Source organism: Acomys minous, assembly GCF_964271855.1.
Source record: "Acomys minous genome assembly, chromosome: 1".
In the NCBI taxonomy this organism is placed as follows: domain Eukaryota; kingdom Metazoa; phylum Chordata; class Mammalia; order Rodentia; family Muridae; genus Acomys; species Acomys minous.
In genome coordinates, this window is record NC_140483.1 from 187,629,508 (window position 1) to 187,651,488 (window position 21,981).

At 40.1% G+C, this 21,981-nt stretch overlaps 1 protein-coding gene across 1 annotated transcript; it reads right to left on the reverse strand.

The window, feature by feature from the left end:
• Positions 1 to 1,740: 1,740 nt before the first annotated feature.
• Positions 1,741 to 18,577, reverse strand: LOC311604136 (uncharacterized protein). The gene is made up of 4 exons (XM_084793654.1): positions 18,368 to 18,577; positions 8,486 to 8,567; positions 5,431 to 5,557; positions 1,741 to 4,361 (listed from the first exon to the last, which is right to left on the reverse strand). Exons 2-4 carry the CDS (start codon positions 8,513 to 8,515, stop codon positions 2,302 to 2,304), a joined length of 2,217 nt encoding a protein of 738 aa, XP_084649780.1. The 5' UTR covers positions 8,516 to 8,567; positions 18,368 to 18,577; the 3' UTR covers positions 1,741 to 2,301.
• Positions 18,578 to 21,981: the final 3,404 nt, after the last annotated feature.

A 21,981-nucleotide genomic window follows, 5' to 3' on the forward strand; every position in this document is an offset into this window, starting at 1 on the left:
GTGAGAATCCCTGGACCTGCTCCACACAGCCTCCCACATGGGTGCCGCCATCATAGACAAATAACTGTGCTTATAAGTGGTTAGAAAACGGGGATAATATTATGTTGGGAATTAAGATAATATCCCTTTTGATTGTGCACCAGTTTACAAATTTACCATGCCACTGGGAAATTATGATGTATTAATATGAAGATCTAAAAGTCATCAAGCAGAAGAGCCTTGATTCACAGAACACCTAAAATTGTCCAACCCAACTCCTTCTGCTTGCAATCACCATATTGCTAAGGGTCAGACTAGAAACCAAAATTTCCCATCTCCTTTCTCAGGTTCTTCAGCCCTAGTACAAAAGCAATTGATATGAATATGATCATTTGGCATCTGTAGCCAAAACTTACTCTTAATTATATTAATCATTTGAGTTCATCTATCCTCTTACACTGGAGTCCGTGGAACATTAATATAAAACAAATACGTCTATTCATAGGAAACAGACTTCTCTGTGTAACGTATAAGATAATGCTTTGGGGTTGAAATAACTACTTCTCTATCTTTCTGAAATATTTCAAAATGATGTCCCCAAACTCTTGGGGGTTTCTAAGCTGTAAATGGACATGCTGATGCTGTGTTGTTCATAAATTGTTTAAAATGCCAGTTTCTAATTTGTAAAGATTGAGTCACACATGAAATTAAACTAAATATAAATCCTTGCTAATGCATTTTATAATATACAGTAGTAGGATTGTGTGAAGTCTGTAAGATGTATTCAAATTCAATGCATTTCTTGGAGTTTTTAGGGTGGAATTTCTAATTTACAAGACATGACAACAATTGGTAGTCCCCCGTGGAAAGCATGGAGAAACCTTCAATCTGAGGCTTTTGAAGCCTCTACATTCTCTTTGTACAGAGCCCTTATAACTTAACTAAGTACTACTATGCCACTAAGCCTGGAGCATTGAATGCAATCTTCTCTAATTCAGTGCTCCCAGCTTTCAAATGCAATGAAACTTAAATACAGCTCCAAGTACTCACATGTGCACAAAGCCACCTGGAGACAGGTGTAGTGTCTCAGTTCCTAAGACCATTAGAAATATGTGTTTTTCTATAGTCATGTGAATGTGTCATTCTACCCCCAAAGGGGATGCTACCTACAGGTTGAAAACTGCTGCTCTAGTAACAAGTTCCTGTTGAGTAAGTTTGCAAGAGCATTTAAGGGTTCAGAACATGGGACACATTTCCTCAGGAGATGTGACATGTATATTCCTCTATTTATCCAAAGTGGGAAGTGAAAACATAACCAAGCCCAATTTGCTGAACCAATGACTTTTATTAGAGTTACTTACAGGACTGTGAGGTCAAAGACAATTGCTAACATAAAACTTGGAAACAGCATGTGATACAGCTCATGAACATTGATCCCTGGAAGCACATTGCATCTGGTAGGCATAGCTACAGGTTAAAGAGCAGCCTGTCTTGTTGGCTCAGTCAGTTTAATCCTCTTGAAACTGGTACCATTTGCCTGTTTCTTCATTTGAATTTAGGACACTGAATACTGTCAGTCTCAGAGATCTCTTGGAGCAATCTTGAGGGACGTATTTGCTGCTTTTAATCAGCTTCCCTTCAAAATGGATCATTTTAGTATACTGGAAAGTGTCAAACAAAAACATTCTTGTGCCTTCTCAATTTTGTTTTCATTATCAAGCAGTTATGGGTGAACAAATACAAAAGGTTTTTTTTGAAAAATTCATCTATTGTCACATTTGAGAGATTTCCTCAGCATAAATACTTGATGCTTTCACAAGTTTCTCATGCACATAACTCTCTACTGTGGAGCATCAAGTGTCACACACAACAGGGCTTTAATAAAGCACATAACACATACCTTCCTGTGGAAACTTTTCTTCTCATGAATTTTCAAATGCTTCTCACACACAAGATGCAGGTATTTTCTCATACATTATGTAAGGTTTCCCTGTTGTAGTGTTCTCTGATGTATGCTAAGAGTTGAGCCGATAGTAAGGATTTCCATATTCACTACATTTTAAGGTTTCTCTTATTCTCTCATGAGTTCTAAGATAGCTTTTCTTGATAAACAAATTGTCAGAGTCAATAGCTTTGTGGAGCTTGTCTCCTTTATTTTTTTTAATTTTTTGGTTTTTCAAAACAGGGTTTCCCTGCATGGCCTTGATGTCCTGGATTCACTTTATAGACCTGGCAGGCCTCAAACTCACAGAAATCTGCCTGCCTCTGCCTCCCAGTGCTGGGATTAAAGGCTTGCACCACCACACCCAGCCCTTGGGGTTTCTATCCTGTATGAATTCTCTGATGAACCTTAAGACTTTTTTTCAGAGTAAAGGATTTGTCACAATCCCTACATTTGTACGGTTTCTCTCCTGTATGAATTCTCTCATGAACCCTAAGACTGCCTTTCTGGGTAAAGGATTTGTCACATTCCATACATTTGTAAGGCTTCTCTCTTGTGTGGATACTCTCGTGAACACTAAGAATGCCTTTTTTGGTAAAAGCTTTTTCACATTGTGTACATTTATAAGGTTTCTCACCTGTATGAATTCTCTGATGCGTTCTAAGATGGCCTTTATAGGTAAAGGATTTGTCACATTCCCCACATTTGTAAGGTTTCTCTCCTGTATGGATTCTCTCATGAACCTCAAGACTGCATTTCTGGGTAAAAGATTTATCACATTCCCTACATTTGTAAGGTTTCTCTCCTGTATGAATTCTCTGATGAACCGTAAGACTGCCTTTCCGGTTAAAGGGTTTGTCACATTCCATACATTTGTAAGGCTTCTCTCCTGTATGAATTCTCTCATGAACCCTAAGACTGCCTTTCTCAGTGAACGATTTTTCACACTGTGTACATTTATAAGGTTTCTCACCTGTATGAACTCTCTGATGAGTTCTAAGATGGCCTTTATGGGTAAAGGATTTGTCACATTCCCTACATTTATAAGGTTTCTCTCCTGTATGGATTCTCTCATGAACCCCAAGACTACATTTCTGGGTAAAGGATTTGTCACATTCTCTGCATTTGTAAGGTTTTTCTCCTGTATGAATTCTCTGATGGACCCTAAGAATGCTTTTCAGGGTAAAGGACTTGTCACATTCCATACATTTGTAAGGCTTCTCTCCTGTATGAATTCTCTCATGAACCCTAAGACTGCCTTTCCTGATAAAAGACTTGTCGCATTCTGTACATTTATAAGGTTTCTCACCTGTATGAATTCTCTGATGAACCTTAAGATTGCTTTTCCGGGTAAAGGATTTGTCACAGTCCCTACAATTGTAAGTTATCTCTCCTGTATGGAGACTCTCATGAGCCCTAAGAATGTGCTTATTGGTAAAGGATTTGTCATATTCCATATATTTATAAGATTTCTCTCTTGTATGAATTATCTGATGAGTTCTCTGAAAGCCTTTATTTGTAAATGATTTCTCACTTTTATTACATTTGTAAGATTTATTCCTTGTGTGAATTCTTGGGCATGTTGTAAGAACTGATGATGTGGAAAGGGATTTGCCACAGTCATTGTATCTGTAAAGTTTCCCTCCTGTGTAGGTTCCACAATGGTGCTGATGGCAAGACAATGTATAGAATGACCTGATACCTTGACTACATTCATGTCTCTGTCCTCTGTGAATTTTCTGATGTTTCCTAAGACCTGAGCAGCAGATAAAGGATTTACCACAATCACTACATTTGTAAGTCTTCTCACCAGTGTAGATCCTGCAATGTCTTCCAAAGTCTGATGTATGATAAAAGCACTTACCACACTCTGTACATTTATAGGGATAGTCTCCATGATGGCTTCTGTAATGTACTTTGAGTTGTAACAAGTGCAGAAATAATTTACTGCATTTTATACATTTATAAGATTTCTCTATAGTATGAACTCTCTGATGTCTACTGAGGGTTGAGGGTGTTCGGACACATTTAGCATATTTCCTGCATTTGTGTGGGTTCTTGCCACTATTGGTCTGTTTCAGCATGAGTTTATACTTAGAGTGAAAACCTTTCCCATACTCTGTATCATTTTGTTCTTTGTTTCCTATATAAATTCTTTGACTTTGACCTACGACAGAATACATATTTAAACAGTTTATACAGTCTGTAACTTTGCAAGGTTTTTCTCCAGTCTTCCTAATTGTAGGTCTCTTTAGGTTTAATGCTTCAACAGAGGCATCTCTGTGGTTAGTTTTAGAGAGGGTATCTTGCGAGATTTCATGAATCATTTTGTGAAGCTCATTACATTTGTAAGACTTTTCTTGAATATTCACATGTTCATGGATACTCTCTGTGCCTTGATTCAAGACCTTCTCATATTGACAATATGTGAAATTATTCTCTGAAAAAAAGTGCAAGTAATGATTACTGCACATATAAGAGATTCAATAACTGATGTTCCTAAAGTTTTTGAAAGTAAATTAGCAATTCTCAATGATAGTTTTCAACAGAGTATTTTCCTGTTTTACAATCATTATATGGATACTTAGAAGAACCTCAATTTTGATATATATCAAATGACATGAAATGATAATAGCCTTATTATTTAAATACTGTACTTCACAGAAAGTAGGACAAATAGGTGATTGGCCAGTAAGGAACATTGAGAAGGAAGCTCTCTAAAGGATCAAATATATAATATTTCTGTATTTTCTTGTTTATATTTTAAGACAGAGTGAAACTCTGTTGTTGTGGTAAGGTAGGAATTCATTATGTAACATACACTGTCATGGAAATCACCATATACTCTGGCCTCACCATTCAAAGTGCTAAGTTAAAGATCATTCTCAGGCTGGAGAGATGGCTCAGTGGTTAAGAGCGCCACCTGCTCTTCTGGAGGTCCTGAGTTCAAGTCCCAGCAACCACATGGTGGCTAAAAACCATCTATAATGTGGTCTGATGCCCTCTTCTGCAGATAAAGCACTCATATACAATTAATAAATTAATATTTTTTAAAAAGACCATTCTCTACCAAAACTAAACATAGAGACCACAAGGCAAAAAGTAAGTACATAAAGCAACAATAAAACTATCACAACAATAGATCTTTCAATAGTGAAAGCCTTCTGCATTTTTTACTTCAGAAATAGGTGAAAATTTTGATGCAATAATAAAATTAAAGTATTCCAATTATATGCATGGCAATATATTTTCATTGCTATGAATATGCGATTTTCTTTGAATTTTAAGGTTTTGAACACAAACTAGATAAGAGGATGGGAGAGATTAGACAGCACTGCTTATTCTTTCAGAGAATATGAACAAATGTAAAAGGAAACATCATAAAAAGTTACATTGGTAAGCAAAATTTCACTTATTTTGGGAGTCTCTAGGCATTTCGGAAAGTTTACATATAAACTGAAAAGGCAAACTCAAAGGCTGAATCAGGAATTCTGTAAGAGCATTCTTACCCACAAATAACACATTGCTGTAGTTCTCCAGCATCACATCCATGTACAATTCCCTCTGGCCAGGGCTGAGACATTCCCACTCCTCCTGTGAGAAGTCCACAGCCACATCCCTGAATGTGAGCAGACCCTGCAATAGAAAGCTACTTATTTACCATGTGCTGCTAAACAAACTGCTTTCCAAGGTAAGCATGACCTAAGAATAAGAGATATTTGTGATGTAGATGAGTCATGGCAAATATACAAGGACAAAGTTTTCTATAAGTGCTATAAAGATGTGTTAGAAGTTAAGCGTCGATGCTATTCCATAGACAACGTATGGAATGACTAAACATGTTGCCCATATTCATAGTTTCCCCCTTTCATGTTTTTGCTGATGTTTTCTAAGATCTGAGCAGCAGATAAAGGATTTCCTATATCACTACATTTGAAATTTTTGTCTGCAGTTTGGTATCTATAATGTCTTTAAAGATCTCTAATATGTAATTACTTTCCCAGTCATATCACGGTACTATAGAACAGATTTTTACACCCAGTCCTATGATATCAATGCTCTGTTCTGAAAATACAACCAAAGTTTAATTTTAAGAAAAGTTGCTGCCGGGCAATGGTGGCGCACACCTTTAATCCCAGCACTCAGGAGGCAGAGGCAGGCGGATCTCTGTGAGTTCAAGGACAGCCTGGTCTACAAAGTTAGTCCAAGACAGCCAAAGCTACACAGAGAAACCATGTCTCAAAAAAATAAAAAAAGATGCTTTATATATATTAATCATAGTGTTTATTATATTTTCAATCTCTGAAACAAGGTAACATAATAGTCTCACAATCAGCAATTTTTAAGGACTATAATATACATATTTGAGGTTGAGATGCAGGAGTATACCTTTTATTATGGGTTGATATCAAACAGAATCCCAGTGTCAGATCACAGCTGATAAAGTTGTGATGAGCAAAACTATGCTTCTAAATTCTAAATGTCGACCTTGCTCAAATATGGACACTAGCTCAATCCTGTCTGCAGCTAGGTCTCACCTAACTCTATTCTAATATGCTCAGTTGACACCCTGAGGCCTAGGTACACACTTTGTAGAACAAAGAGGTAGACTATGCAATGCAGCTTTGATGGATGAGTTAAAAGTATTTTTCTTTAAATAATACAGGAGTGTAACACTAGTGCATACATTCAACATTTCAAACTACCCACTGAACAAACTAATTTATGAATTTATTTTATAATATATTCACAACAATAAAATAAATAAATAATCCAACAACAGCAGCATTAAAAATATTTAAATTCTTCTAAAAGTTGGGGTAAGCAATACAGATAATAATAATTTCAAACAAACTGTGGACTTTTGCTACAGAATAATTAGATATATATGTATAAGTAAATAGCATGTGTGCCAGTGCATTCAGGTGAAGTAGAAACATTTTCTTTTTTTCCCCTTTGGTTTTTCCAGACAGGGTTTCTCTGTGTAGCCTTGGCTGTGCTGGACTCATTTTGTAGACCAGGCCGGCCTCAAACTCACAGTGATCCATCTGCCTCTCTGGCTCTGCCTCCTGAGTGCTGAGATTAAAGGCATGCACCACCATGCCAGAATAGAAACATTGTCTTTAATCAAATCACATTTTTAAATTGAGAGAGGATATTCTTTATAAAATCTTAATACTTTTTTTACTCATGAGTTTGACTGAAATAAGAATTTGAATTTTCTATTTTCACTTTGTTTTCTTCAGTACTTCAACTCATTTTCTAACAGGACATTAGGTTGCATATGTATTGTCTATATGTTTTCCTTCACTTTTCAAAAATTATATTACACAAGGTTATATCCTGTCTCTGTAACAATGTGCATCAGAAATGCAAACCTGGGGCCTGGAAAAAATGACTTCAAGGCAAAAGTACTTGCTGTTTCTATATAGAAAATTAATGTAATTCTCTCTACATGCATGGCACATCATTATAATGTCTAAATTCTTTCCCAAGATTTTGGTCCTAATACATAATGCAGTATATATAGAAATGTACATATGAACACTCATATAGGTAAATAATTATTACTTTAAGGAAAAACAGAAACAGCACCACAACTCTTCAGAGCTCTTTATGGAATAATACATAGCTTCAGGGAGAGGAAAAATACAGGGTGGAAAGCATATTCATTCTCCTAAGGAAATGAAGATAATAAAGGAGGAGGAACATTCACTTATGCTTGAAACCGATGACACATGCAAAGCACCAAGTCAATGTTCTTTAGAAAATTCTTACTAGTCTATTCTACATGATGCAATACAAATGTGGAGACAGTAGTGCTAATGCCACTTCTGAAAAATGAAGAAAAAGTGAAAGACAAAATAATTTTCTGTATATTGAAAACTTATCACACAGAGCATTGGGCAGGTTCACTCTAGAGACAAATGAATTTCAGGTGTCAATGTGTGACATGAAATTCCTAAAGGAGACACCATACTGGGATCTACATCTCCCCATAGACACCTCAGTGTTATGGAAGACTAAGCCACATATTCCTTCTATCATCTGTGACTCTAGGAAGCTGTAATATTTGCTATTGAGATTGAGGACAGTGAGTCTTCTCTAATTCTACTCTTCCATACACTGCTTAGTGATGCCAGTGTCCACGTATTTACAGATCCACAAACATAACCTTGTTTCCAGGAAACCTGGCCATTCTTGAACAGCAATTTATGTGGCACATGCGACCTATCCTCACTGATGTAAAAGGACTGACGTCCATCCAATGTAGGAATTGGCCATCAGTATATTCTTTGAGCACTACTGACAACAGATTTTCTTTTAGAATTTCAGGTCTTAAGTCCATGAAAAATTATATCCTCACAGTATAAAGTCCAGTGGATATATAATGGCACAAGCCTGGGTTATATTGGTGAAAAAATCTCAAGGCTTAAATTTGATTTTAAGAAAAGAAAATGAAGTCCTAGTAAATAAACACTTTATAGAACATTACCAGTATACAGAATTAAAGTCTTCAATAATAAAAGGGATTTTTCAAAGAAATGCGGACATGACACTGACCTGAGGACCATTTAACAGAGAAGGATTCATTCTTCTTGTTGATCTTCTACAACTTTCCGTCTTGGGAATAAAGACTGGAATTCTTGATGAAATTTCAAATCAAGGTATCAAAAAAAAAAAGCTAAAATTAATACAAGTCCCAAAAACCATAACAAGAACAGAAATTTTGTCAACATTCCTATAGCTAGGAGCGCAGGGAACGATATAATTGTTGTAGCCAAGAAAATGACTACAGTCTGTGCCTGCCTCTAACCTCAGCAGGCTCCAGGGATAAACACAGAGCACATGTATACCTGCTGCACAAGACTACTACTCAGGGTTATCACTAGGAACCTATCTTCTAGGGATTGGAGTCATAAACAAGCAGCTAGTGGGTGCCAAGTTGGATACCTCCTCCTTTCAACATGGACCTGTTTTCTAAGTCCCATACATGTCTCTATGTGAGAATACTGATCACGTGAAATCTACGTGAATGCATTTTTTATTATAATATTACAATTTAGGCCATATACATCATTAAATGGGATGCCCTTGTGATAACTGTTCCAAACAGTGGCTCCACCTTTGTAATGATGCAGCCTTTCAATAAAGTTCCAGGAACTCGTAAGTGGATGTACCTGCATGTGGCAAACCCACCTGGAGATTGATACAGGAGTATGCTGAGAAGCAGACCATCCATTGACTCTAAAAGGTCTTGGATATGTTGCTGTAGCATTCAAACCACTAAAAGGGATTTGCAGGCTGATGGGCAAGAAGAATCATCCGTGGCTGACCACAGATGATGACCCCTTGTTCTTCAATACCAACTTCTCAAACTAGGTATGACCACCCATGTAATAGTGCCAAGAATACTTTGTTTGACTGATGTCAGCCCATGAAGAAAATACATAGATGGCAGTGGAAGTTGGCCAAGAGCCAATAACTAAAGAGATCACTGGCCCCTAGAGAGCGTGCATTTATGCCTGCTATATTGCTACATGTAGAAATAAAAAGTGCTGCTTATATCACAGCCTTGTGCTGCATCCAGACTAGGTTCAAATAATTTGTTTGCAATAGGAAATAGTCATTTCAAAGACTGCTGTATGCAGGGGTACAGCTGTAAGAGCTGGGACAAAGAGACTGAGTCACTAAATACCATTGGTCATATACTATGGCAGTTGGAAATTCAAATACACGACAGCCTGACTACTCACCCAAAGCCTGCCTCAAAACATACAGAAAATACAATTGAGAAGACTGGGATGAAGATGGGAATAATGAAGATGTGACTAAGAATGATGAGCGGGTAACTGAACAAGCGTTGTATGGAGTTCCAGGTGGAAAGCCACTCTCCTGAAATTTCAAGTGACGTGAAAGGGGAGTTAGAAAGCATGGATGAAAGTAAACTCCAGGATCTTTGTAATAGTCACAATAGTAAAGAAACAGAAATACAAATACTCTATCAGAATATGCCTCTATAAATATTCTAACAACCATCATGAGTAAACAGAATCTGGACAAGCCCTAGTTCATGTGATTGAAAATTTACTGACAACAGTAAATATGCACTGTGAGTTTAACAGGTCAAAATAGGCAATCGACTCAGAATAGTTTGTTGCATGTACAAATAACCACACTGACTTTATACACCTCTGTTTCAATGGAATAACCAGGACATCTTTGCATGGCATATCTCTTCATGACTCTTGCCTGTGATATACAGTCTGAGTAATGTTTTCAACTCTATCAGCAACAAGTCAAAACTTCCTACTCCAGTGACAGATACTACTTTTTAATTTCAACAGTAATAAATATGAGAAAAGAACGTGTCCCCTGAAATAATTCTGTCCATGTCTTCACTGGAAAAGTCTAGCACATTCCAAAACAACCTACATGGAAAAGAGAGACAGCTTCATTAAAATGTTCACTATCCTTTGAGAATTCACACATATTACACATATGCACAGCAGTCTGAAATGGAATTCTGAGGCTGAATATAAAAGTTGGGCATGGTGGCTCAGGCTTTTAATCCCTGCACTCTGGAGGTAGAGACAGGCCAATCTCTGCCCACTAAGGCCAGCATGGACTTCATAATGAGTTCCAGCACAGGCAGTGATGTGTATATATATATATATATAAAGACACCATGCAGGATTCAAAAAATAAAAATATAGGAAAAAATTAAAACAGGTACTTTATTGACAATATAATGTGTATACATCACAGAAGGAATATTAATGGTAAGATTTTAATGATTGTAGCCATACTTATGGAGGTTGCAAAGGTATACACAGTGACCCAATCAAACCTTCAGTCATTCGGTACATGATTAATAACTAAAAGATTTTCAGGATGAGAAATCACAGGCTCTAAATGCCATTCCCTTGAATAAGTTACTGGTACACCATGGAAGTATGAAAGGGTAGGTTAAATTAAATTATAAAAATGTTGTATAAAAAATAGAAAAGAGAAGAAGAGACTTGATACCCTATGAGCATATACAGGGGGAAGAAGTCCCCCTTAGTCACAGTCATAGGGGAGGAGAGTAAGGGGAAAATGGGAGGGAGGGAGGAATGGGAGGATACAAGAGATGGGATAACCATTGAGATGTAATATGAATAAACTAATAAAAAAAAATTAGGAAAGAGAACACTGTTTGAAACATGAATAAAAAACTGATCGCACCCCTGCCCTATGGTAGTTTCTAAAGCCACAATTCTGCACTTATCACTTCAGCACCGACGACTGGTGACTTTCCCAGGACATGCTACATGGCTCCTACAGCTGTGGGAAGTTTGCAAGTCTTTGCAAGACACAGGTGTGTTTGCTGTGCTCCTAAATCCACACCATGATGTCACTGGATCTCCCTCAGGAATGTCCTTTATCAGTGCCTCAGGGCTTAGAGTCTTTGGGGCCTCCCTAAGCCCAACCCACAGTGCCTCTGCAGAAGGTTATATTCCAGCACTAGCACTGCCCAGGTTAGGCACTTACTCTAACCCTAACCAATTTTCCACTCTATTCCCTGATCTATATCTCCCACTCTGTCTCAGACATACTTGCACATAGCTGTCGGGCTGCCTGGACCTGCTCTACAGTCACAGCCACCTCCTACACTTGCTACCAGCCTAGATCTAGTAGGATGCTGTACCCCGATTCCTGGCCCCCATCCTAGATTCTCAACCGTTACATATATCATCTCACATTGAAATATCAGCCTCCTGACCTAAAACCACACAGCAAAAGACACAAAATAGGCTGGAACCAAAGCAATATCACAAGCACTGATTGAATATCCTTACTCTGAGTCACTGAAGCAATACCAGTGTTGCCTAAAAAATGCAGTTTGAATGAAGTTTAAGAGATAGAACTCAGCCGGGCGGTGGTGGCGCACGCCTTTAATCCCAGCACTCGGGAGGCAGAGGCAGGTGGATAGCTGTGAGTTCGAGGCCAGCCTGGTCTACGAAATGAGTCCAGGACAGCCAAGGTTACATAGAGAAACCCTGCCTCGAAAAACCAAAAAAAAAAAAAAAAAAAAAAAAAAAAATAGAACTCAAAGTACAATTTGAAGAATGTTCAATGAAGCCAAAGGACATGAAGTGGAAACAAGAACCTTAACTCAAAGAGGACATGGACAATTTGACTGAAGGACAAAGAACTCCAGCAGACAGCTGAGGAAATGATGAGGCTGATACAGGATGTGGACATCACAAATAATAGTGACAGAAATCTGTGGAATCCTCAACCTGAGATTAAACAAGACTTGAAGAACTCTGTAGGGCTGATAGTAACTGAATGGAGAGCCCATCCAGCAGGATACAGCATGCAAAAGACAAACATCAGGGCTTCAATTAAAGAAATCATAGGTGAAATAAATTAACAACATTATGCTGTATTCCAGCAGCAATATAAAAAGATAACAGTGAATTTCAAGCCAGGAACACTGGGGGTAGGTCTCCCATCCCAGCACTCAGGAGGCTCAGGCAGGCAGATCTGTGAGCTGGAAGCCAGCCTGGCCTCTCTATCAGGGTTCAGGCCAGTCACAGAAACAGAGTGAGAATCTGTTTCAGAAACAAACAAAATGAAAAACTAAACAAAAAATTGAAGGTATATTTCCTACACTTATATTAAGCCCTCTAATATATGCCTTTTAGCACAGTTACAGGAACAGTATTAGAAGATTAATTATCCCAGCTTGAATGAGAATGCCTCTCACTGGCTTATGTACTCCAGGTTAAGACCTCTCTGTTCCCTCCTGTGCTGTTATCTTGAATCCTTATGCAACATCTCCTGATCGTTTACAGTTTCTGGTTTTGTTTTGTTTTTTTTAAGTAAGGCTTACTTATTTTAACTTTATTTGGAAAGGTATCTTTACATGCATGTAGGTCTGTGTACTTTATATATACAGAACCTACAGCAGCCAGGAGAGGTGACAGATCCTCTGGAACTTGAGTCTGGGAGGATGTGAAGTCCTCAGGTAGGTACAGGAAACTGAACCTAGAAACGACAAGAACACTAAGTGTCCTTAACTGTTGAGCTATATGTATCCTAGCCTTTAATTGCTCCTTAATTCGCTACTGTGGAGACTTAAGCCAATGAACAGTGAGACCAAATTCATGGAACACTGAGGACACTTTCTTCAAGTGTCAAGTGAGGGCCAGCTCAGAAAAGACAATCACACAGAAGCAGAGTAACAAAGACACACTGGTAAGTTTGGAAGGAGGAGGTACTGGCTGTGAAAGACATTTGTCCACAATTATGTGTCTGGGGCTTACAACCATGAAAAAAGTCAATCTGAATATTATATACAAAGATATTAATATGGTTATGTAGAATTTAATGAAATAGGGACTCAAAGACAATACAATGTTTCAACATAAACAGACCTGTTTCTGTACAGAGACTAAGTACGCCTAATCTAAACTAACAGAGTGAATCTATGCGTATTAAAATTGGAGGTAAAGAGGACACTTCAATGTATGACAATGATGTGTTACCTTGTGCAGTGCTGTGGAAAGTCATACACAAATAAACCACAATTGAAGAAGGCATGATGGATGTCTAGAAACAAGTGACTAACTCAGCCTCCTGCATGATACAGCTACAACACACTGCAAGCAGCTGCTGAGACTGAAGCAGTAAGTTTCCTCCAACAGTGTCTGAAGACTGCACAGACTAACATGGAATTCTCCTTTCCATTGACAAACCTTATACTAATGCCAAAAGGAGAATATTACATAAAACAAATAGACGAACACTAGAAAGTCTTCATGCAAAGCTGGCTTTACCTCAACACACAAACAAACAAACAAAAATAATCACAGACCGGTTAATAGGATCTACTCAGACACAGAGATTTTTTCAAAATAGAGAAATGAAAAGAAAGCTGAGCTTACAATAAGAATGCAAGGCTGTTTCAACACTTACAAACTGATCAATGTAAGACATCAAATATGTAGACTCAGTGAGAGAAGGAAAATGTCTATGTCACTAGATAAATGAAAGTCCTGTGGTGAAATATGACATATGCTCAGTATAAAAGCTCTCAACAATGTGAGAGCAGAAGGAACATCCCTCAGGATAGGAAGGACAAACAGACACAAAGCTAAGGCAGACAGTATGAAACAGGAAAACTGTAAATATTCTTCTCTAATCAGGACTAACTCCACACAGTGCGTCAGTGATACACAATTCAAGGACAGAGAAAAGTGCAAAGGGGACAATATCAGAGTCAGAAAGCATGTGAACCTTTTGAGAAAAAAAAAAAAAGAAAATTCAGATCAGACCATTCACAGTCTTCAAATAGCTTAGACTCCAGTGTAGTTTCCTTTATAATGTCAAAAAGTGATATACAGACAAGGGCAGGCGGCAGAGTTATCAATACCCATTCTCAGATTTCGATACTTTGTGCTACAAGCTCAATCTTCCTGGCAAGGCTATTTTGTGGGTAACAGACAGTTTTTGGCTCATTCTGAGGCTAGGCCCACAGGAAAAAAATACACAGTTACATGGGAACCTGGACCAAGTACCTAGAAAGGAATCCACTATGACATTTGCTACACACACAAATGGCTCGGTTCACACCCATAGCCTGGTGCTGTTTCAGGCTGGGTAAAAGAAATGTTTCCAATGGGCAACAGTTATTTCAGGACTCAAACTAACCAAATACAGAGAACTACTATATCCTTACAGCGCCGCCTACAGGGGAATCCACTTTACCACACCTTACAGCGCCTCCCACAGTGGGGATCCACTTTACCACAACTAACATGCTCAGTGAAACTTTCCAGAATGATTAATGAAATAGAATCCTGCAAAATCAATCTCATGCCACGTTCCTATTGTCTCTTGAGTGCACACCTTGCTCAATCTGTCTAACATACCTGGGTCCTTTGCCCCAGTCTACTGTGTCTTCACCATCTCGGGCTCTTAGTTCTCAATCATAGGCGAGCAGATCTGGCTGAGCAGAGAGAGATCTGCACATGGGAAAGAGATGCTTCAAAAAGCTACTGGAACTTTTCGTAGAACTGAAAGATGCAAACTCCTGTCAAAAGGATAAACATGAAGGAAAAAGAAAATATCATGAAAAATGTCCAGTTTTTTAGTGGGGGGTTTCATTTTACTCTATGAGATGTGAGACTCGTCACACATGTCACACATGCAGAGTCGTTTTCCCAGGAAGCCCGAGGAGCAAGGAAGACTGTAGGAAAACTATTCTAACCCACAGAATCCAGACTGCTGCACGGATACAACAGGAGGTCTCTGAAAAAAGCTCCTGAGATTATGGTCCAGGCCTTCCCATAGCTGCAAGAGGTCCACAGTCACAGAAATCAATGTTAACAAACCATGAAGCAAAAAACAAGTCTGGCCACATGTGCACGGGCACAGTGGTTTTCTTGAACCTAGGAGACACTTTTCTGGTCTTTCTTTTAGTGACTTTTTCCCTCTATGACCAGGCAAAAAGTTATTGTAAAGAATGGCCAGACACAGGTGGATCACTGTGAGTTTGAGGCCAGCCTGGTCTACAAAATGAGTCCAGGACAGCCAAGGCTACACAGAGAGACCCGGTCCCAAAAAAAACAAAAACAAAAACAAAAACAAAAAAAAAAAAAAAAAAAAAAGAAAAAAGAATAACCAGACATATACAAAGGCTGCCCATACTGGCCTTGCCAATACCATACATGGAACCTCACCCGGACTGCCTCTTCGATGTAAGAGGTGGGGCCTTCTACCTCCACATCTAGAACCCATGGAACCCCAGATGGGAAGTGGGCACTGCTTGTCAACTGTACTGTCTTTTTGACACCAGATATCCAGTAAGCACAATTAATATCTACAGAAAATATATCCCAATTACTCAATGTGTAGAGATAGCGGAAGTAAAAGAGGAAGTTGAACATTCCTCCAAGGTCACTGCCTGTTTAATATCCCTCTGACCTCAGCCTACTGTTTCCTTGATGTCACTCAACCTGGCTGCTTTAGAGATTTACTGGCTGTGTGACCCTCCTCAGACTAGCTCAAAACTGCCACTGACAGCTTCTGTCCTGATCCTGTCAAATAACACTACCTCTCCATTCACAGCTGCCATGAGTCTGGTGTTGCCATGACTCTCTCTTTCTTAATACCCTCTTTCGCATGGCAAACTGTATCAAGGCATCTGTGACACACATGGGAGGGGTGTTAAATTCCCTAGATGGCATCAAAACCAAAACCCTTGATACTTCATGCCATCCCCAGCGTCCTACATAAAACCGCAATTCTTTGTGGGACTCAAGTCTGCATGGCCTAGTTTTGTTTTAATCTATAGTGAGTTTTCTATCTATAAAAATCTCATGGCCAGATATCATCTTCACAGCATGCATCCTGGGGCTGGCCTGGACTTCGTTAAATCTCAAAGAAACTCAGGGCAACGGGCTAACTGAAGTGCCTATTAACAAATAAGCAGACAACTTTAGCTAAGTGCTTCCTTTCTACCTAGTTTTTCTCCTGGAACTCTCCTCTCTCTTCCCTTCTGCCCTTCTCCACCCTCCCCTGCATGGCCAGGATCAGTCTGGACCCTTCCACATGCATCTGGCTGTTTTCTCTTTTTTCTTTTCTTTTTTTTTTCTTTTCTTTTTTAAGACAGGGTTTCTCTGTGTAGCCTTGGCCGTCCTGAACTCACTTTGCAGACCAGGCTGGCCTCGAACTCACAGCGATCCGCCTGCCTCTGCCTCCCAAGTGCTGGGATTAAAGGCGTGCGCCACCACGCCCGGCCTCTTTTTTCTTTTTATTAAAAAGTTTTTTTTGTGTGTGTGAAGATTGTTTTATGTGAGGACTGTATCTGCACATACACCTATAAGCCAGAAGAGGGCATCAGATCCCAGTATAGATAATTGTGAGCTACCATGTGGTTGCTGGGAATTGAACTCAGGACCTCTAGAAGACCAGCCAGTGCTCTTAACCACTGAGCCATCTCTCCAGCCCCCAAAATCACAATTTTATTTTTATTTATTTATTTATTTTTTTTTTGGTTTTTCGAGACAAGGTTTCTCTATGCTATCCTGGCTGACCTCGAACTCACAGTGATTCACCTCCCTCTGCCTCCTGAGTGCTGGGATTAAAGGCACGCACCACCACACCCGGCTCGCTGTTTTTCTCTCTTATACTATAAAGCTCAAAATTAGTCTGAGTGCTGGGATTAAAGGCACGCACCACCACACCCGGCTTGCTGTTTTTCTCTCTTATACTATAAAGCTCAAAATTAGTCTATAAGCACCACTTGCCCAGGAACCAGATTAACTTCCTGGGATGCTGGGAGTTATATTTCAAAAATAACAAAGAAGTGTGGTGTGCCTATAAGGTTGTCTTTATAAAACCCTGCTCGCTATTTGAGATTTATAATAATGCTGGTGCAGATTGTGGAAACGGTTTTTCTCCCGTGAATCTCAGGATTAACAAGCCTACAACAAACCTGGTCAATCATACCCTGCATCAGACATATCCTCAGTTATCATCAGACACAAATGTAAAAACGTTAATAACTAGGCATTTGAAGACACATTTCTAAACACTGTATTTACATTCAAGAGTGACTACATCACAGATGGAAAGTTAATAAGAAGTAAAACTTTGATAAGTAAATGTTGACGTTTACAACTACAACTATAGTGCATTATAAAGTATATTAACTGAATCAATCAAATTTGCACTGGTTCAGCTGGTAGTGGTGGCGCACGCCTTTAATCCCAGCACTTGGGAAGCAGAGGCAGGAGGATCTCTGTGAGTTCGAGGCCAGCCTCGTCTACAGAGAAAGTTCCAGGACAGAGAAAGCCTGTCTTGAAAAACAAAAAAACAAAACATTGCACTGGTTCCTCATATAGCTAATCTTTACAAATATCTCAGGAAATGCCTATTCCCCAGGTCAAAAGCCACTCTCTTGAATAGGCAAATAGTGGAACAGCAGAGTTAAAAAGGCATGGATGAATTTGAATTTGAGGAGCTTTGTAACTGCTGTAGCACAGAACCCTGGGTGAAAACTACATATACTCCAAATGCTCCAGGACATTATTTTAGGAAAATATTCTTGGAACTGTAAAGTAAATTATTTTTTAAAAATCACGATAAGCCAGGCTCACGCCTTTAATCCCAACACTCGGGAGGCAGAGGCAGGCCGATCTCTAAGTCCAAGGTCAGCATGGTCTCCAAAGCAAATCCAGAACAGCCAGGGCTACACAGAGAAACCCTGTCTTGAACACTCCCCCTCCCCCCCCCCAAAAAAAAATCACGATAAACCCCAGTTTATAGCATCTCAACCTCCTCGACAAAGGATAGCCGCGCCAGAACTGTGAGAGTGGCGTCCTTGAGAGCAGCTGAGGAAAGGCACCCGTGCTCTGCTCCCTCCATTTCCCACCCCGCAGCCCCTCTCACCTGGGAGGCTCCAGGGCGCCCGGCTCCGGTTTCCTCCGCTGTGCTGCTGACTGGCGACTGTCCCAGCAGCCAGGAAACAGCGTCTCAGCAGAGTTTTTAGGTTTGCAGACAGGTCCAGGCCCGGTAACCTGCACAAGGTTAGGGCCACATGGTTCCCTAGGGACGGAAGGGAATGGCGACTTTCCTCCCACCAGCTCCCCTGGACCCGCCCACTACGCCCGGTTCCGGTCACGTGGTCCTTTAACCGATTTCAAACCCAATGTTTTCTCTGCGTTAATTACTTTTGTGGAGTCCTCCCAGCTGTTTGCTCTCCCCTTTCATGTTTCTGTTCCTGCTAGTATCCCCGCCACAGGGAGGCTAGACCCTCCCTCTCCATCTCAGCCTGCCCACGTGCTTGCTGCCAGCCAAGAGCAAAACTGGATATATTAGTACCTTGCACCTGGATATCAGAGTCCCATAGTGAATTCTGAACCCTTCAGATAAAAGACAGGCAGCCTTACTTTTCCTAGCTTGGAATACAAGCAAGCCTCTTGGGCTAAGTCGGGCGTGGTGGCTTACTCCTGTAATCCGAGCACTCGGGAGGCAGAGGCAAGTGGATCGCTGTGAGTTCGTGGCCAGCCTGGTCTACAAAGCGAGTCCAGAACAGCCAAGGCTACACAGAGAAACCCTGTCTCGAAAAACCAAAAAATAAAAAATAAAAATAAAATAAAATAAAATCATTCATGAAGAAGGGCTGTCACGAGCAGAGAGTTTACACTCAGGATCCGGAACAAAGGAGGCAGGCCAAGAGTAAGTGGTACGTTTTAGCAAGAGAGGTTTATTAGCAATACAAAGGCAACTACAGCAAAAGGTAGCAGCTAAGGCTCCAAGGCCAAACCACCAATACCATTCCATTATACTCTTAAAACTATCTTAATTCCAATAGGAGTAGCATTTAGCATTTTATAATATCAATGTTCTGGGAGCTTATGCCATTAGGGTATACGACCTGATATCGCGATGTTCTGCCGAACAGGTTCGCTGCTGCGACTTGATTCAACTCTCGGGTTGTTATCTGACAGCATGTCTGTCTGCTCCGTCCGGGGGTGGGGGGGGTGGGGGGGTGGGGGGGGTGGGGGGGTGGGGGGGGGCGGGAACGCCTCCTCGGCTGGCAGCATTTCAGGTAGTCATGGTGACAGCGAGAGAGCTGGCTGCTTCTTCTCAGGGTTTTTATACTTAACTTAACCTTATCCTCTCTAATTCACACATCTAGCTTTCTGCGTCACTCTTATCACCAACTTGCAGTCGTGGCTGCTCCTAGGTCAGAATTTACTACTAAGGTTTTATCTATCACTCACACATCTGGTCACACGTCAGCTTTTTGGACTGTCAGCTGCTTTCTACACTGGGCTTTGAAACAAGCCCTGACATGTTTATTACAAGGGCCCATGAAAAAGGTTATTAAATCAACAAAGGAAATCCATCCACTCAAGCAGCACTTTAGGCCATATTTTGAGGCAATCTACATAAAAACACAGAGGAAAAGCCGGGCATAGAGGCACAAGCCTTTAATCCCAGTACTTGGGAGGCAGAAGCAGGTGGATCGCTGTGAGTTCAAGGCCAGCCTGGTCTATAAAGTGAGTCCAGACAGCCAAGGCTACACAAAGAGACACTGTCTGGAAAAACAACAGCAACAACAACAACACCCAGAGGGAAAATGGCCCATGAGAACACAGGAAATGAGGCATTTTACTTGAGGAGTACAAGAATAAATTAGTGTGGGAGTAACACACTATACCCAACATATATAACATGTAAAAGCCCTGTGATGTGAACATCCATCCCAGTAGAAACAGAAATGTCATAAGACAGACTTCAGTAGATTTTGAGGCTATAAATTTTATGAATCAAATTATTGATTCACATTTATGTCAGGATAAAGTGTGATGTTTTACTTAACTTTCAATCAGATTCCAGAACCCATCTTGAGTAACCGCTTATATAAGTCTCTGATTTTCACAGATATTTATAATACTAAAGTTTCCTGGAGGCTAGTGTGAGCTTTGGTATGCTAGTAGGCACCACAGATAGTCATCTGTCCCTTTTTTGTTTGTTTGCTTGGCTTTTCGAGACAAGGTTTCTCTGTGTAGCCCTGACTGTCCTTGACTCTCTTTGTAGACCAGGTGGGCCTCGAACTCACAGCGGTCTGCTCTCCACCTCCAGGTCATCTTTCCCTTTTGACAGTGATGGGAAAGTGGTTGTCTTGTTGGAGGAGAACTAGTTTCCTTTGGACCTAACATTCTAGCCTTTTGTTAATGATAAGGTGCCACATAGTCTCTTCTGTAACTGCTTCCCAGATGAAATAGGGCATTGCTGTCAAGCCTCAGCAAAGCCAGAATGCCACTCAAAGGCTAGGAAGAGACAGGGTATATCTGTTTGCTGTCCAGGTTCTATAAGACCACTTGGGCCTGCCAAAGTGCTGGTATCTTTTTTTCCAAAGCTGAGGCTGAAGCTGGTAGAAACTTTCTCAGAAGTATGTGGTTTACAACAGTTTTCAGCAAGTCGAGAACTTCCTTGTCTCAAAATACCACCTAATGCAAGCGTGTTTGGAGCAGTTTGTAAGTCTTTAGTTGATTGGAAATCTGCATGGACAAATATAGACTAGGAAAACAAGGTAAAGTTAAGACGCTTATGGGATAATCTAACTCCACTGATTAATGTTAGAACTCTGAGCTTTTTAGTTCTTAATATAAAAATTACATATGGAGGGAAAGCAATTGGAAATATTTTTGTTTTGTATGTACTTTAAATTATTTTTAGACCTTTACAACATGCATTTATATACCTTAAATCACAGTCTCTGAACCTCATGACTTAAGTAAGCTTTGACAATCCTCAGACTTTTATAAACCTTAAATTACTTTCTTTACACCCAGCCAGGTGTGATGGTACACACCTTTAATCCTAGCACTCAGGGAGGCAGAGGCAGGCAGATCTCTGAGATCAAGGCCAGCTTGGTCTACAAAGCAGGTCCAAGACAACCAGGGCTGTTATACAGAGAAACCTTGTCTCGAAAAGCCCCCCCCCAAAAAAAACCCCAAATTTGATGATCAGATTTTAGCCGGGTGTGGTGGCACACGCCTTTAATCCCAGCACTAGGGAGACAGAGGCAGGTGGATCGCTGTGAGTTCAAGGCCAGCTGTAGTTACACTAGTTTAATTGACTAAAACCCACACACTTAGGCATTGTGAGGTATTTTTCTTAATTATAGCTTTTGAAGTGGGAAGATCTTTCTTCAATGTGGATGTTTTGAGGTGACAAGATCCATCTTTAATCTAAGCCACGGCTTATGGTGGCAGCCTGCATATATGGAGGATATTGAACATGGTAGTGCTTTCTCTTTTTCTGCTTACCCTACTCTGTCTAGCAAGATCACTTTTTTTTTTTCGGTTTTTTGAGACAGGGTTTCTCTGTGTAGCCTTGGCTGTCCTGGACTCACTTTGTAGACCAGGCTGGCCTCGAACTCACAGCGATCCGCCTGCCTCTGCCTCCCGAGTGCTGGGATTAAAGGTGTGTGCCACCACCGCCCGACTCACTTTTTTTTTAAAACTGGCATTAGAAACTTTTTTTGGTAA

Coding starts and splice junctions, on each gene's coding strand:
- LOC311604136 (XM_084793654.1), bottom strand. CDS start 8,515: ATGAATCCTTCTCTGTTAAATGGTCCTCAG. Junction 5,558..8,485: donor CTCTGTTAAATGGTCCTCAG/GTCAGTGTCATG, acceptor TTTCTATTGCAG/GGTCTGCTCACATTCAGGGA. Junction 4,362..5,430: donor CAGCAATGTGTTATTTGTGG/GTAAGAATGCTC, acceptor ACTTTTTTTCAG/AGAATAATTTCACATATTGT.